This window comes from Psammomys obesus, unplaced genomic scaffold (genome assembly GCF_907164565.1).
Source record: "Psammomys obesus unplaced genomic scaffold, mPsaObe1.curated_primary_1811, whole genome shotgun sequence".
In the NCBI taxonomy this organism is placed as follows: Eukaryota; Metazoa; Chordata; class Mammalia; order Rodentia; family Muridae; genus Psammomys; species Psammomys obesus.
The window spans coordinates 13006-30992 of NW_026590174.1; the positions used below are offsets into that span (position 1 = coordinate 13006).

Consider the following 17987-nt stretch of genomic DNA (forward strand, 5'->3'; position numbering starts at 1 on the left):
TTTCTGTTCAAGAGGAAGCCTCCTCTGAGGAACTCATGCCAGGGGCTTGAATGAAATCATAGCATGCAAGGCAGGAGAAGATCATCCTCATAACATGTTTTGAAAACTGCTTCTCACTTGAATGTTAAAAGCAGGTGCAGAACCCCAGGCCAGGCTATTTTCTATCTCCCCTGAGACTTTGGTACAGACTGGAGAGAAAGAAATCAAGAGGTTATTTGTAGTATCTTCAGTCACAAGAGAAATAGAAGCAGGCATATATGCACCCTCGCACATATGACGTTTTTCTGACTGATACTGCTGGTTCTCACACAGGTCAAGTTTCCGGCATGGCTAACATGGGAAAGACGTTCAGCTCAATTTTTGTAGTCTTGCTCCTGAAGCTTCCTCTTCTTTTGTGCAATTCTACTGAAAGCATGTGCTTTTGGAGAGTAAAATTCAATGAAAACAGTGATGGGGACTTGCCACAGGACTGTGCTTTTCTCCTTTACACAGCTGAGGAACCTGCACCAAAAGACTTTTTCAAGTATCTCCTTGAAGTACGGTGAGTTCCCCTTGCAATACCTAATTTTCTATTTCATGATCCTAATGGACACTTTGTAGGAGCTCTATACATAGCTGAACCAATATTCTGTGATGTCCTTTCCTCTTCTTCCAAACCAGAGGTATAGAAAGTTGACATAATGTATTGGAGTATTTGCTGGAGGCTACTTTTACATGCTCTAATGGCCCTGTCTCTATGTGTCTCTTTCCCATAGACTCCTTTTTACAATTCTCCTAATTTAGATACATACTACCTTCTACACAGATTCTTCAAGATACTTAGCTTTTGTAAGTTTCCACCCCATGGAGTCCAGTGATCTTTGTAAAAGCTCAGTGAAACTAATGTCATGAGCAAAATTTTAGATTGTACCAAAGTGCTTTTGTGAGTATCTGTTACTGCAACTCACTTTGCCACATAAAGCCTAAAATCCATGCAAATTCCATGCTATATTCTGCTAAGGCAAATATTTTACAAAGACCGAACCTGCTCTTTCTACAGTCTGCATGTCATTGTTTAATGTCATCTTTTTTGGACCTGATATTGAATGCAAAACCAAGAGCCTTAAAAAATGTGATTTTTTTTTTTTTTTAGAATTTCCATTCTTTTGGTACCTCACTATGGAGTATGCTTTGTCTGCAATTAGAGGTGTTAGTATTTGTAAGAATTCTACTTAAGGAATAAATGGATGCTTGGTGAATTGCAGAAGAATATCTCCTGATAAAAATTGGTTGACACTGAGAGCATGGGCGCTTCTTTTCCCTGTCAACCCTAGAGTGGTAGTTAGTAATGACAGATACCAACTTTAACAGCAGGAAAGAAGCTTCTCACACTGATGCAGCTCTAGTCTGCTGAGAATGCTCACGTCTTCCATTTGTGTGCGGGGTGTCTTTTTCTTCTTTACACTTTCTGAAACTGATGTCATATTGGCATATATTTTCAAAATTCAGTAAATGTTGTAACATGAATTCACATATATGTATACCCATGTGCATTGGATTTACCTTAATACTGGTTGTCAATATCTAAAAATAGTCCTGTGTGGACTTTAGTGTGAGAATTTGGACTTTAATTGTGGAAATACTGAATTAGAGTGGAAAAGCATCCATCTTTTTGTGGGTGCAAAATTTTTCACATTAATGACATTTATTATATTTGTAATGATATAATGCATACTCACCAAGAACTACTGTAGTACAGTTTTAGGAAATAAATGAAACATTGCTTCCAACAATCAATAAACCATGGAAACATTTGGGATTTCTATGTCAATTTTCAATATCACTAATAGAAAACAGAGGAAGATTATGGGAAAGCAGTAAGGCAAGATTTGCACATTTTATAGGATAAAGATAATATTGGTGGTCACATAACCTGTAAATTACAATAGATAATTAGAAATACTGAGATATAGAAAATAATCAGGTTGTTAGTTGAATTTATTGAGGAAAACAGGAAGACTGAAAACAATAAGTGGACAAACCAAAGGAAACTAACCTTTAAGCAAGTTGTAAATTCAGGTGTGAAATGATACAAAGTAGCTTGTCTTGATCCTTACAAACCTCCAGAACTCTGAGTACTGATGTAGATATTTTATGATTTCATAAGAGGTGATATAAGGCTGCCAGTAACTCCTCTGGTTTTCTTTAGTCCATTCTTCTGATCTCAGGTTGCACAATGCCTCAGCACTCAGTTCTCTTCAGAACTGTGCACTGAAAATGCTTTCTGTGGTTGAGAAGAGCATGTATGAATTATATGAGTTCTGTACCCAAGATGGCATATCTCCTGGGTGCTAGGTTTATAAAGACTTCATAATGTTTTAAGAGTTCTAAGGTCAGCAGACACAAAGAGGAAGGACATCAGAAGAAAACAGGAGGGAGCTAGAAACCGGCCATGGAAGGCCTCTGAAAGGCTCTGCCCTGCAGAATATCAAAGCAGATGCTGAGACTTATGGCCAACTGTTGGGCAATGTGCATGGAATCTTGGGTAAGAAGTGGGAAATAGTAAGATACGGAGTGGACAGGAACTCCACAAGGAGAGCAACAGAACAAGAAATTTGAACACAGGTGTCTTTCCAGAGACCCATGCTCCAACCAAGTACCATGCATGGAGTTAACCTAGAATCCCTGCACAGATGTAGCCCATGGCAGTTTAGTGTCCAAGTGGGTTACATAGTAATGGGAAGAGGGACTGCCTCTGACATAATCTGATTGGCCTGCTCTTTGATCACCTCCCCCTGAGTAGGGAGCAGCCTTACCATGCCACAGAAGATGACAATGCAGCCACTCCTGATGATATCTGATAGACTAAGATCAGAAGGAAGGAGAGGAGGACCTCTCCTATCAGTGGACTTGGGGAGGGGCATGCGTGAATAAGAGGGTGGGAGGGTGGGATCGGGAGGGGAGGAGGGAGAGGCTTACAGGGGAATACAAAGTGAATAAAGTGTAATTAATAAAAATAAAAATAATAAAAGAGAAAAAAAGAGTCCTAAGGTCATAAGAGGTAAAGAGATATAATGATGACAGTATTTCCAAATATTAACAATGATATTTGGTGTAATACCAGCTAAAATGGAAATAGGTAGCTTGTAATACTTGTAGTGTTAAAATAAAAAAAGTCCATGGAAAAAGATGCTACCAGTCCTGATGAGACCTGATAAGCTAGGGTCAGATGGAAGGGGAGGAGGACCTCCCTTATCAGTGTACTTGGGGAGGGGTATGGCAGGAGATGAAGGCAGAGGATGGGATTGGGAGAAGTCAGGAGGGGGGTACAGTGGGTATACAAAGTGAATAAACTGTAATTTATATATATAAATAAATTTTTCACATTTTTTTATTAATTACATTTATTCACCTTGTATCTCCCCTGTGGTTCCCTCCCTCCACCCTTCCCAATCCCTCCCTTTCTCCACCCTCTGCATGCATGCCCCTCCCCAAGTCCACTGATAGGGAAGGTCTTCTGTTCCTTCCTTCTGATCCTAGTCAATTAGGTCTCATCAGGAGTGACTGCATTGTCTTCTTCTCTGGCCTGGTAGGGCTGCTTCCACCTCAGGGGGAAGTAATTAAAGAGCAGGCCAAGCAGTTCATGTCAGAGACAGTCCCTGTTCCTATTACTATAAAACCCACTTGGATATTGAACTACCATGGGCTACATCTGTGCAGGGGTCTTAAGTTATCTCCATGCATAGTCCTTGGTTGCAGTATCAGTCTCAAGAAAGACCCCTGTGCTCAGCTTTTTTGGTTCTGTTGCTCTCCTTGTGGAGTTCCTGTCTGCTCCAGATCTTATTGTTTCCTACTTCTTTCCTAAGATTCCCTGCACTCTGCCCAAAGGTTGCCCATAAGTCTCAGCATCTGCATTGATAGTCTGCAAGGCAGAGCCTTTCAGAGGTCCTCTGTGACAGGCTCCTGACTTGTTCCCTCTTTTCTCATTCCTCTGATGTCTGTCCTCTTTGCCCTTCTGGATAGGAATTGAGCATTTTAGTCAGAGTCCTCCCTCTAGATTAGTTTCTTTAGGTGTACAGATTTTAGTAGGTTTATCCTATATTATATGTCTAAATGAGTGAGTATATACCCTGTGTGTCTTTCTGCTTCTGGGATAGCTCACTCAGAATGATCTTTTTCCAGATCCTGCAAATTTCATGATTTCTGTGTTTTTTATTGCTGAATAATATCCCATTGTAGTAACCTGCAAATTTCATGATTTCTGTGTTTTTTATTGCTGAGTAATATTCCATTGTGTAGATATACCACAGTTTGTGCATCCATTCCTCCACTAAGGGGCATCTGGGCTGCTACAAACATGGTTGAGCTAATGTCCTTATTGTGTACTTGAGACTCTTTTGGGTATATGCCTAGAAGTGGTATAGCTGGATCTTGAGGAAACGCTATTACTAGGTGTCTGAGAAAGCGCCAGATTGATTTCCAGAGTGGTTGTATAAGTTTACATTCCCACCAGCAGTGGAGGCGGTTCCCCTTTCTCTACAACCTCTCCAGCATGTGTTGTCACTTGAGTTTTTGATCCTCGCCTTTCTGGTGGGTGTAAGGTGAAATCTCAGGGTCGTTTTCATTTGCATTTCCCTGATGGCTAATGAGGTTGACGATTTCTTTAAGTGTTTCTCTGCCATTCGATATTCCTCTGCAGAGAATTCTCTGTTTAGCTCTGTACCCCATTTTTTAATTAGATCACTTGATTTTTTGCTGTTTAACTTCTTGAGTTATTTATATATACTAGATATTAGTCCTTTATCAGATATAGGGTTGGTTGTGATCCTTTCCCTGTCTGTAGTCTATTGTTTTGTTCTGACAACAGTGTCCTTTGCTTTACAGAAGCTTTTCAGGTTCATGAGGTCCCATTTATTTTTTGTTGCTCTTCGAGCCTGTGCTGTTGTTGTTCTTTTCAGGAAATTCTCTCCTGTGCCAATGAGTTCAAGGCTCTTCCCCACTTTTTCTTCTAAGCAGTTTAGTGTGTCTGGTTTTATGTTGAGGTCTTTGATCCACTTGGACTTTAGTGTTGTGCAGGGTGATAAGTATGGATCTATTTGTATTTTTCTACATGTAGACATCCATTTAGATCAGCACCATTTGTTGAAGATGCTGTCTTTTTTCCATTGAATGGTTTTGGCATCTTTGTCAAAAATCAGGTGTCCATAAGTCTTTGGATTTATGTCAGAGTCTTTTATTTGCTTCCATTGACCCACCAGTCTGTTTTTATCCAGTACCATGCAGTTTTTAGTATTGTTGCTCTATGGTACAGCTTGAGTTCAGGGATGGAGATGCCTCCTGAAGATCTTGTACTGTAGAGAATTGTTTTAGCAATCCTGGGTTTCTTGTTGTTCCATATGAAGGTGAGAATTTTTCTCTCAAGGTCTGTAAAGAATTTTTTAAAAAATAAAATTATAGATAGAAAAGGTCAACCTATACGGAAAAAAGCCTCAAGTCATCAAAAGTTGCGAAGTCTCACTGATGTACTTTAGGGTTTAAAACATCTACAAACCTCTAACAAAAGCAGGATGCTTCTAACAATCTTCCTCTTGTCTGTTCTGTTACACAGCAATCTGTCACAAGCAACAAATCAGTATTTTCCTGTACTGTGCACAGCTACTTTACATGGCCAGCATGGCTTTCTTTTTTTAAATAGTTCATAACAAAAGAGAAAAATATTTTTTCAGAATTTGGAACATAACACAAATAGTTTTGTATTCTGAGTATAAAATATAACTTTGAACTAATAAAATAGCTTTGTACATTTCTAATTTTTGATTGGCTTAATTTGTTATTTACTTAGTATAATCTTATATATTCAGTGTTATAGTGATATTATCACACACACATATGAATGCATATTGTTTAATCAAACTGAGTAACATATTAATTGAAATAATTACAGTTTTGGGTTTTACTGAGTTTTAAAATATGATTATCCACAAATTCAAGCTATGAATAATCTAATGGGTAATTTGTCTGTCTTTAGAAGTACATATTTGTATATCTTTACACATACACACAAGGTTCATCTTCCATTATGTCCTCTACATATACTTTAGTTTCACATAAGAACTGTCAAATATATCACAGTCAATTAATAAGATATTGATATTATATCTTCTGTAATTATATATTCTTTATCATTTGGAATTGTTTCTCAAGGCAGTTTAATATATTTATGATGATAATCTATATAAAAATGTATAATTAATGAGTGACTTTCTTGAAACTTTGAACATACATTGTTTTATTATTTCCATCCTCATTGAGAAGCATCAACCACTATTCATTTTTTATTTTGAGCATTCCTTTTTTAATTTTTTATCTTAATTACAGCTTATTCACTTTGTATCCCAGCTGTATCCCAATTCCTTATTCCCACCCAACCCTTTCCTCACTCCCTCATCTCCTCCCATGCCCCTCTCCAAGTCCACTGATAGTGGAGGACTTCCTCCCCTTCCATCTGACCCTGGCCTATCAGGTCTCATCAGGACTGTCTTTCATAATCTTCCTCTGTGGCCTGATCAGGCAGTGCCCCCCTAAGGTGGAGGTGATCAAAGAGCCAGCCACTGAGTTCGTGTCAGAGACAGTCCTGTTCCCCTTACTAGGGTACTCACTTGGATACTGAGCTGATTTTGAGCATTTCTACTTAGGAAAATCTCTTCCTTAGATTTAACATATTTTCCTTGAATATAATACCATAGTTCATAAGAATTCTTACATTGGTTTGCTTCATTACAGTTAGTTGACCAAATCTTTGACAGTCACCCAATTCCTTGTATTTATTTGACTATTGCATTCCTGCTTTAGCCATATTTCCACTCAATTCTGTGAAAAAAAAAAAAAACTGTTGTTTGATCATGTCAGGCTTTTGTGATTTTCCTAATATTCAACTGCATATCTACCTGTTTGAATATTCCTAGAAGATACTGAACAATCCTGGCAGTAAAAAAAAAAGTCTGACTCTGTATTTATGGAATGCGCCTAGACATCACATAGACATCATCTCCACTGTACAAAATTTTCACGTATAATATAAGATAGGGTATGGGAAAAGAGTATATGGAGGAGACAAGTGTCTTAGTCATTGTTCAAGAGTCATGGCAACTCTAATAAATTAAAAAAATTAATTGAACCTGGCTTACAGTTCAGAAATTTAGTCCACTGTCATCGCAGTGGGAGGCACAGTGGCACACAGGCAGATGTGCTGGAGATGTAGTTGAAGAGTTTACATCTGTGCTCACAGACAGCAAGAAGACCTGGTTTGAGCTTCTGGAACCTCAAAGCCCTCTACCCATGACACACTAACTCCAATAAGGGCACACGTAGTTCAATAAGGCCATACCTCCTTATAGTACCAATCCTATGGGTCTATAAAGGCCATTTTCTTTCAGACCACCAGGAGAGCCTTGTATATGTAAAGTGATGGACAGCCATGCACAAACACCAATGCTTGTGAAACATTTTTTTGCATAAAGATCTACGTTCACTCCTCTATTGTTTTAATTTTTAAGAGAGTGTTTCTTTTTGTAGCCCTGGCTGTCCTGTAACTCACTCTGTACAGTTCCAGATCTGTAGGCTGGCCACAGGCTCAGAGATTCCCCTGCCTCCGCTTCCCTAGTGCTAGGATTAAAGGCATGTGCCACCATGCCCATATTAAATGAAAAAAAAGTATATATTTTACAATAATCTACATATAATAAAGTATCTTCAACCAGTTTGATAAATATTATTAGCTTAAATATTTTTCTTCCTTGTTTTATAGACTCAGTTAGAAAACTATTAGAAAGGCAAGAAATGTAGAAGAGGGGATTAAAGTGGGGTGATGACATCCTGTCTTCTCTAAGAATGACTGACTAGGAAAGATTTGTTTGTGGCCAACTGTTCCAAACTTATATAACAGCATTTTCACTATTACATACGTTAGTGCACTGGGCTGCAAGAGAGTCCAACAAACTCCATACTTTGTAATGAGGTTTTTTGTCACAATTATTTTATACATTTGTGAAATTCTGAATTTATATTGTTATGTAATGTTAAACCCTTTTAAAATTTATTAACTCACTTTATATCTAGATCATAACCCTCTCTGTTGGTATAATGTTCTTTTTAATGTGTACACCTTATCCTTGTTCATTCAAAAGCTGATTTCTCCCTGCCCCCTGCTTTCAATCAGGATATTGCATTGTGATGCTCATTCTAAGCATCCTGTCTCAACTCTTGTGTAAACTGGAAAAAATAAAGCAACTAGACATAATGTTGAGCTGGGAGGAACCAGAGGTCAGGAAAGAGGGGAGGAGCTAGAAGGCAGGAAAAGAGTGGGAGGAAAAAAAGGCAAGGAGAGCTAGAAGAGAGAGCTGGGGAGAGATCTGAGAACAACTTGGAGAGATGGACTGGACCTAAGATTTCACAAAAAGCAAGTATAATGTGGGAAATCTAAATGTTAGGAAACTATGAGGGCTTGGAGGTTTAGGAGGCAGTAAATATTGCCCAGCATTGTGTTCTAGGATAACTAAATAAACCCAGTCTCTGTGTGGTGATTTGGTTATACAGCACTTTAGGATTAATAGCAAGTTTTACCAAAAGATATATCAATAGCAAATATTAAAACCACTACAACACCTCTCCCCTCCTCCCATTCCCATACTACCTACCCTCTTTCTCCTATTTTCCCTCCACTATTCTTCGAAAATGGGAGCACTTCCACTAACAGATCCAAGCACATCAAGTTCACACTGAACACATCCTCTTCTCCTGTGGCCTAGACAGGCAGCCTCACCAGTGGAAAGTGATCAAAAAGCAGGCAGCAGAGTCCCTGTCAGAGACAGCCTTCTGCTCCCATTATTATTACGGGACCCACATGAATGCTGAGCTGCCCATTAGCTACATCTGTGTAGGGAGCCTAGGTCTAGTCCATGCATGGTCCTTGATTGGTACTTTAGTCTCCATAGAGGGCCTCTCCCCCAGCCTCGGCTCTGTTGGTCTTCTTGTGGAGCTTCTGTCCCCTCCCTTCTGTTATTCCCCCTACTCTTCCAAAAGCCTTCCTATACTCCACCCACTGTTTAACTGTAAGTGTCATTATCTGTTCTGATCTGCTGCTGGGCAGAGCCCCTCAGAGGACAGCTATGGTAAGCTCCTGTCTTAAAGCATGTAGATTATCATTAATAGTGTCAGGGGTTGGCTTTCGCAATTGGGGTGGGTCTCAGGGGGAGGGGAACACCAACCCACACAAAAACCATGTGCCCAAAATTTACCTTGCCTACAAGATATGCAGGGATAAAAATAGAGCAGAGATTGAGGGACTGTCCAACCAATGCTTGTCCTAATTCTTGATAGCATTTCTAGAATCAAGTCTGAAGAGGTCATTTTCTTTCTTAAAAATACTTATTTGTTCATCTATCTATCTGTCTATCTATCATCTATCTATCTATTATTTACTCCCTGTTCTGCCTGAATGTGTACCTGCACAACAGAAGAAGGCACTAGATCTCACTATAGACAGTTATGAGCCATGACGTGGATGCTGAAAATTGAACTCAGGACCTTTTGGAAGAATATACAGTGCTGTTAATTGCTGAACCATCTGTCCAGAGCAAGAGGTTATTTTCAGGCTCAAAATAATATCTAAAACATGTGCTTGTTTCTTATAGAACTTGAATGTAATAAAGTGGATTTCAGGAAAATCATATTTAATTTAATGTCTCCTTCATCTCCTTATAAATTTGAGAGACTCTCACATGTCGCTAATGATCTCAATTTGACACAGCCTCAAAAAACAGAGAAAGCTTTCAAAATAGGAAGCTAATGCAAATAAAATTAATTTTATAATATTTAATAAATTTAATGGAAAGATATGCATGTTTGGTGATACATTTATAATAATTATCATTTCCTCTTTTTTAGTTTGCCTCCCAAAATATACCAGTATGTTCTATCATTGTATTTTGCTATGGATGAGATCAATAGTAACCCGTACCTTTTACCCAATGTGTCTCTGGGTATTGCATATTTTGAAGGTAAATGCAAGGGTTATTTATCATTATTCACTCATCTAAATATAGTGACAAAATATCTTTACCCTCTTCCTAATTACATCTGTGATGTGAGTGCCTGTGTGATGGCACTTACGGGCCCACTGTGGAGAACATCTGCCCAAGTGGCATCAATCCTACAGATCAACCTTATCCCACAGGTAGGTTCTTGGTTTTTGTTTGTTTTAAGTGTTACAATACTGCCTCCTTAACTGCCATTGTCCAAGAGATTCCGGAGAGTAGTGTATACTCATTGATACATATATATTAAAGGGTTAATAATCGGAGCTTGAAACTATAGTTTCAACAGTTGTTTAAAATTGAAAAGGGGACAGAGTTGCAGGCATTAGGTCGGGGAATCATTGAAAAAAAACCCCAGACTCAGGTAGTATATAAAGGCAAGGAACATTTATTATGCAGAATTTGCCAGCATGCTGGGGCCACCACTCCTTAGAATGGCAACCAGGAAGTGAACACACAGACGCAATTTAAAGACAAAGCATTTCCCTACTGTGACTAGGTAATCTTTTTATTGGTTGGTTAGTGCTGATCTAAGGGATAGGGGGAATTCATGGAATGTCCAGTTAACAAGCTGTAACCAGGTAACAGAGTGCTAAAAAAAGTGCACAGGTAACTAAATAAAGCCTTTCTGGTTAATTTTTAATTTGATTGGTCAAGTGCTTGGGACTTTTCAAGGCAGTTACTACATTACTGTTTTTGATTTTCAGGGAGGTTATTGAGTTACTGTATCTTGTTTCCATAGGCTGTAGTTTTGTTTTCTGAGAAACAGAAACACAGGCCTGTTCAGCCTAAAGCTAATTTGAAAGTCTGTCATGGTCTCTGGCTTATAAAATATTTTTCCTTTCACAAGAAATGGGAATTTCTAGAAGAGTTAACTTAGTCAATATTTTTCTAGAGGATTTGGAGCATTTAAGTAATACTTTATAAATGAACTGAAAAGATCTTTCTTCCGGCCGCTTGGTTCTTAGTATAATTCTCAGCTTACACTGACCTTGATAGCAAACATCTACCTCATGTTACTGCCTCTGTTCTGCTTCCTATAGATTACCTATGGACCATTCCACCCTCTCCTGAATGACCAAGACAAGTTTCCTAATCTGCATCAAATTGCCTCCAAAGACAGATTCCTGTCTGAAGCCATGGTATCCTTGTTGATACATTTCAGCTGGATGTGGGTGGGACTGGTCATCCAAGATGATGACCAAGGTAGACAATTTCTCTTAGACGTAAGAGAAGAAATGCAAAGAAATGGAGTCTGTGTAGCCTTTGTAAATATGATCCCAGAGAACATGCAGTTATTCATGACAAGGGTTGAGAAATATTACCACCAAATCATTACATCATCAGCAAATGTTGTAATCATTTATGGGGAAGTGAACTCTACTCTAGAAGTGAGTTTTAAACACTGGGAATATTTAGGCACACAGAAAACCTGGGTCAGCACCTCACAATGGGATGACATCACAAGGGAGAGTGACTTCAGCCCTACTGCATTCCACAGGACTTTCACTTTTTCACAACATCATGGAGGTATTTCTGCTCTTCCTAATTTCTTGGACAGAATGAAGTTCTCTAAGGACACACATTATTTTTCTCCTGAAAGACTGGGGTGGATGTACACCAACTGTTCAATATTGAAATCTAACTGTAAAACACAGAGTCATTGTACATTCAATAACACATGGGAATTGGTAGCATGGCACAGATTTGACATGGCCATAAATGATGAGTGTTACAATATATATAATGCTGTATATGCTGTGGCCCATGCCCTCCATGAAATGCTTCTTCAAGAAATAGATTTTCTGCAAAGGAAAAATGTGAGCGCACTAATGAATGAGTGCATTCAGGTAAAGTGTCTTCTATTAGCAACCTTGGGGTACTCTCAAGGTACCCCAAATTTTAAAAATATTTTAATTGAAATAATTACATCACTTCCCCCCACTACTTCCTTCTGTAAACAATCCCATGTTCCCCTCATATTCTCTCAAGTTGACAGCCTGTTTTCTTTGAGTATTATTGTTATATATGTTGCAATCACAAATATGTAAATACAACCTGATGAATTCATTTTTCTTGTTTATGTATATATGATATAACAGCAAAAAAATATTCTTAGAGAAGAATGGGATCATAAAGCATAGTTGTCTGAGATTTATTCCATCATTTATAAGGGTTTCTTTCATTTTTCATGTATCAAGAATTAAAAATATTAATATTAAATCATGAAAAAATTACATGAAATATTGAACACCACTTTTGACAAAGTCAATGATTTTTTTTCAAGGAGGGTATGAATGGGTCAAAAAATGTTTTAAAGCAGTAATTTTTACACAAATTCTTTTGTATTAAGTTTTTTCAGATAAAATTAATAGTATCATTTTTCTTCCCTCCCACGTTTCACTACGTCATCTCCACCTCCTTACATGTCTTCTTTTTCGATCTCTATACACCTCTCTATTCTTTATACCTGTCTCTATATATGTCTCTCTCTGAGTGTCTTTCTCTGTCTCTCTCCTTTCTCACTCTGTTTCTCTCTCTCGGGTTTTGTATTTCAATATGTGAAAATCAAAACAAACAAACCAAATAAAAATAAAAACATCAAAATCAATTAAGGAGCGTACAAATATCATGGATTCTGTTTTCTCTTGGGCAACGTCCTGACATGGGGCCTGTTCTAGAGTGTGCTTACTACACCGAGTGACACTCCATCTGTGAAAAGTAATTTTCCCTTTCAGAGCAGGTATTTTCAACTGCAAAAAGCTTTGGGATGGGTGTGGGGTTTTATGTCCATTTTCTCTACTCTGTGGTGGGGTTTGGTCTGGTTTGAACCTGTGCAGATCTATTGTTGTGTACTCAAATTGTCTCTGTGAGTTTATTCATGCATCAGTTTGTTGTGTCTAAAGATACAGTTTCCTTAGAGTCACCCACCAATTATGACTTTTATAATCCCTCTGAATTTTCTTCTACATGGATGCCTGAGTCTTGAGGATGGGTGTTTGATGAAGACACTCCTTTTAGGAATTAGTGTGCCAACATCTCTCACTATCTGCAGGTTGTACAGCTGTATCTGTGTTAATTACCATATACTGGAAGGAAAATGTTTTCTAGTGATTATACTTGTCTGCTCAGGAGTATAAGTATAGCAGTGTGTTATTAGAAGTCATTTTATAGGCAGGTTCCTTTAGCAAGTTGATAGTAGTGGGTTTCCCATAGGCTACATTGCCTATCTAGTCTACTGTTCTTGAACACTCTAGCAGTGTCAGATACAAGTTCTGTCTCATAACATGGGCCTAAAATTCAATCAGAAAGTGATGGATTTCTCTAAAAGCACTTATGTCAATATTGCACCATTATGTCTTGCAGACAAGTCTCAGTTGTAGTTCACAGGGTCTGTAGCTGGGTGTCATTGATGGTTGCTGTTCTCCTCTGGTAGCATCAGAGCATCTTTCAGCACCATGGAAGCTAGTGAATAGTAGTGAAGCTTTTACTTGGACATCATTTGATTTCTCTCCAGTGAGTAACAGAAGTAATTTGTGGCTCCATGGATATTGCCTTTGTTATGCCAGGTTCACGGGACCCTCAGAGACCACCAGGAGATGACTCAATGCAATTGCAAGAGACCTTTATTACAAGAGCGATAGAACTTGGGACCCAAGTCTCACTGACGCAGCAGTAGAGAAGTGGGACCCCAAGCTCAGAGTGAACAGGATTTTGAAAGGGAAAATCTGTGAAAAGGGGGTTTCCATGGCAGCAAAGAGGGGGGCATAAGTCTTGGCGTTACAGAAATGGGTGAGGTTTAGCAGGGCAGGGTGACCTTTTCTGAGGCACGCAATCACAAAGGCTAAGGCATATAATTACAATGGCTATTTTTCTAAACCATATCTGAAACATTAGGGAGAATTTTCCCACACGATTCTCAACTGATTCCCATTGATTATTGCCAGGGAATTTGTCTCTATTTTCTATGAAGCATTTATTCTGTGATATTTCCTGGAGGCTGTTGCTAGGAGAGTTAACATTGTTTTCTTCCAGGTGTACATTCTGTGAAATTTCCTGGTACCTGAATTCAGTTCCCAGTCAAAATCTTTATTTCAAAATGGAGTTATATTAAGGCTATCTTAAACTCTTCATCATCTAATCAGATTATCACTTAGAAATAGCCTGTGATGTTTGTCAGGTTCTAAAAGAATGGTTTGGTCAAAGTTTCAGCAAGAAGCAGTCCATTCCTCACAATGGAACTTTTGTTTAGTGATGTAAGATATCTAGTTGGGACATTGACCCTCTTATAATGTAGTGAATCCATTTAAATTACTATTATATATGTAAATATTTACGAAGCATATACAATAGTAGGTTTACATGTAGCTTTTCAAATGACTTTTAATGTTAGTTATTCTTCCACATATTTCCTTCTTTATCCAGTTTTTCATCATCCTCCCTATTGAATCTACTTAAACTAGGTCCACTTCATCACTTTGTCGTACTATAGTCTAGTTGCAAGCGTTGAAAGATTGCAATACAAATGCATAGTCCCTTACTAGCTTCTTAAACTCCGTATGTACTAACATAAAGACACGCATACCTAAAGCGTAAAAGCTACATACAAATATAAGAGAACACATGCAATACTTGCTTTGCATCTGGGTTGCTTCACTCAGCATGATTAAATCAAAACTAGAAGAAGAAAAACCTTGGACACTGAGTACTCAAATGTGTGGTGATAGATGTGATAGCTTATTCTGAAAATGTTTTGGAACTGATGAATACCATCATGCAAGGTGAATACTCACAGAGAAAATGGGTGTTTAGATTATTTTCTCACTATTTATATTCTCATTTATCTGCCGAGTATTGGGTTGTTCATGTCTTTGTCCTTTTATGGAAAGCCTGAAATCATAACATCATCATGACATTTTAAAAATTATCTATGTAATTTTATTTACCTGATAGAGTACTTCCAATATAGTTGGATTTTGAGAGATTTTAAAAACTAGGAGGTTTTTCCTACACTGCCTTTCCTGATTTAGTATATTTATATGTGTTTTAATAATTAATAGAGTGCTCCATCTCTTTAGATACATGCTTTCCTTAAGAACATGCACTTTTCTAATCCTATTGGAGACAAAGTGAACATTAATGAGAAAACAAAAACAGATGCAGAGTATGACATCCACATAATTTGGAATTTTCTACAAGGTCTTGGAATGAAGGTGAAAATAGGGCATTTTTCCCCATATTTTCCACAAGGTCAAAAACTGTATTTATCTGAGGACATGATTCAATGGGCTACAGTGAGTAGGCAGGTGAGTTTGACCTAAACTTAACATTTTACAAGTAGATGGAAGCTATCAAAATATTGTGGTTCACTGTTCCGTCCTCATGGTGATTATATAATTTTCATCTGAACTTTTATATATATTTTAAGTGACAAATTTCATTGATTAGTTTCTGGAGACTTGTATTGTTATTGTACTAAGTTGACTATGCCTGTTACATCGGTTCATAAAATTCAGCTAGTGGCATAATACATACTACATAGTATGGTTATAAAAACAGCAGGTAAACTGCTATCTTTTAACAATACATATTTTGCTTTACAGATACCCCCTTCTGTATGCAGTGTGAGCTGTGCTCCTGGATTTAAAAAATCCCACTCAGAAGGAAAAGCATCCTGCTGTTTTGATTGTTCCCCCTGTCCTGAAAATGAGATTTCAAATGCTACAGGTAACCTCAAGCTGTGGGGGAAATGTCTATACAGACTTACTGTCTTCTCTCACCCGAAAGGGACGGTATGTGAATGAGGAGATAAAATGACTATGTTGCTTAATATGATATATTATTTTATATAATTAGTACTATTATACATGTGTAGTGTTCATTGTCAGTGTGGAATACATATGTGTTAGGATGAATGTGTGGGGTTCTTTTTTTTTTTTTTCTTGAATGTGCAACTGTGTGTATGTTCACTAGTATTCAGGGGCCACGTTTGACACACTCTTTCTCGGCCACTCTTGTGTTTTCAGAGTGCCCTAAAGAGCAGAACTGTTGGAATGAGTGTAAAATTGAAGGGGAATTTTAGACCCATTCCATGGTAGAATTGGGCAGTAAAACCATGGTTGTCCTCATATTCAGGAGGCTGAGGAAGTATAGATTCTCAGTCCACGACCCTAGGTAATTTGGAGGTTCCAATCGGTGCTGAAGGTCAAGGGTATCCTAAGAGAAATGGTGTCCTTCAATCCATGTGGAAGTGCCATGAGGATGCAGTCTGATGTTGTTTAAGAACGACAGCATCAACCTGACAGGAAAAATGACAGCTTTCTTACCAAGATCAAGTACTACAATTCACTACCTTTGAAGACAGGGTTTCTAAGTGGACATGTAGTTCACAAATTTTTCTGGTCCAGCTGGATTTCCATCTCCAAAGCTCTTCCTATCTCTGTAACACCATTTTTGGAAATACAGATGAGTGCCACCACTCCTTGATTCCTACTTGGATGCTGAAAGTTTGAACTAAGGTCTTCAAGCTTTTGCTACAAGCACTCTAATTAAGCTGCCTCACTAGCCTTTCCCTATTCCCTGAAACACATTTTTTTCAGTCATTATACAAGCACTGCGTGTAATATTCTCTGAAAATGACCACTTAAAGAAGTAAGCCTTAATGTATTATGTGCCTTAGTGAATTTAACTCATACTTATATGTTTGATAAAATATGTTTAACATTCTCTTTTCATGACTCAAGCAGTTGAGATTGAAGGTTGAATCTCCTTTATCTTAGTTCTTCATGAAATGCTTTAGGAAGACCCCATTCTCAGAGATGCTGCTTTCAACTTAAGTGGCATGTGCTTTGCATTCCCAAACATATTCCAGAACTGCACATTTTCAGAGAACAGATTGTATTTTCTATTCATCTCTAGCTCACAAGTGAATTAGGAAGGTGAGTTAGGAATGTGTACATAGTACAGTCTTAGGAAGCTGCAATGAATACTTGGAAAATTCAGTGTTCTTTATCTCAAGGTCATTGAAGTGTGAGGCTTTTGAAGCTGACGTTCTAAGTTTATATTTATGATGAGATATGTACTTCATATATCCTTCTGTTTCCCAAACCTGTGCAATAAGAAGTTGAAAAACGGGTGGATAGTTCCTGTTTTCTTCCCTAAATTCTTTCTCTCCACAATTTCCTCCATTTATGTTTTCTTTAATTTTTCCAATTCTATCTTCAGTTCTTGAACCGTTTTGTTGATTTCTTTCACCTGTCTCACTATATTTTACTGTTTTTCCACCAGTTCTTTCAGCTGTTTGTTTGAACAATCCTCTGTTTCTTTTATTTCATTCAGTGATTTAAGCAGCTGTCTGTGCCTGTGGCTAGAGTCCAGTCACTGGATTTAATAAAAATAAATGAAGAAAGAAAAAAATACAAAAAAAGAAATAAAAAGAAAAAGGGGTGGGTAGAAAAAAAATTTATGTAGAAAAGGGGCCTAATATCAATTCTGAAGGTTTAAGTGGTTCTGAGTCCAGTGGTTACTGCCAGCAAAACAGTTAGATATAGTCACATATTGAAACAATGCCACGAAATTATAATTATTCACATTTTAATATTACATAAATCCATAATCCGAAGTAAGCAACTAGTTGTAAAATTTAGTGGAGGATCCTAGTGGAGGATACATTTCACTTTTACTTGCTGTTTATATTCTTTGTGATAAATACAATGAAATGCTGAATATACAATATCTCATTTAGAATACACATTAAACTTTAAATCTTTAGTTACACGTGCTCACAAATTAGAGACAAATATTGAAAAAGAAACACTTCATGAAGAGGAGATTTGCCTAATGGAAGATTTCAATAGGCAAAGTATTAAAATTGCTCAAAGTTACTTAAAGAGAAAATGAAAATGCAATCGAGAC

The 17987-nt window shown here is 37.7% G+C and overlaps 1 protein-coding gene across 1 annotated transcript; it reads left to right on the forward strand.

The window, feature by feature from the left end:
• Nucleotides 1–326: 326 nt before the first annotated feature.
• On the forward strand, nucleotides 327–15865 carry LOC129676288 (vomeronasal type-2 receptor 116-like; the record flags this gene model as incomplete). Its single annotated transcript, XM_055606624.1, has 5 exons — nucleotides 327–541; nucleotides 9925–10213; nucleotides 11117–11923; nucleotides 15152–15379; nucleotides 15677–15865. Coding segments are annotated over exons 1-5 (1728 nt in total), but the record flags the coding sequence as incomplete, so codon positions are not given.
• Between the last annotated feature and the right edge of the window lie 2122 nt (nucleotides 15866–17987).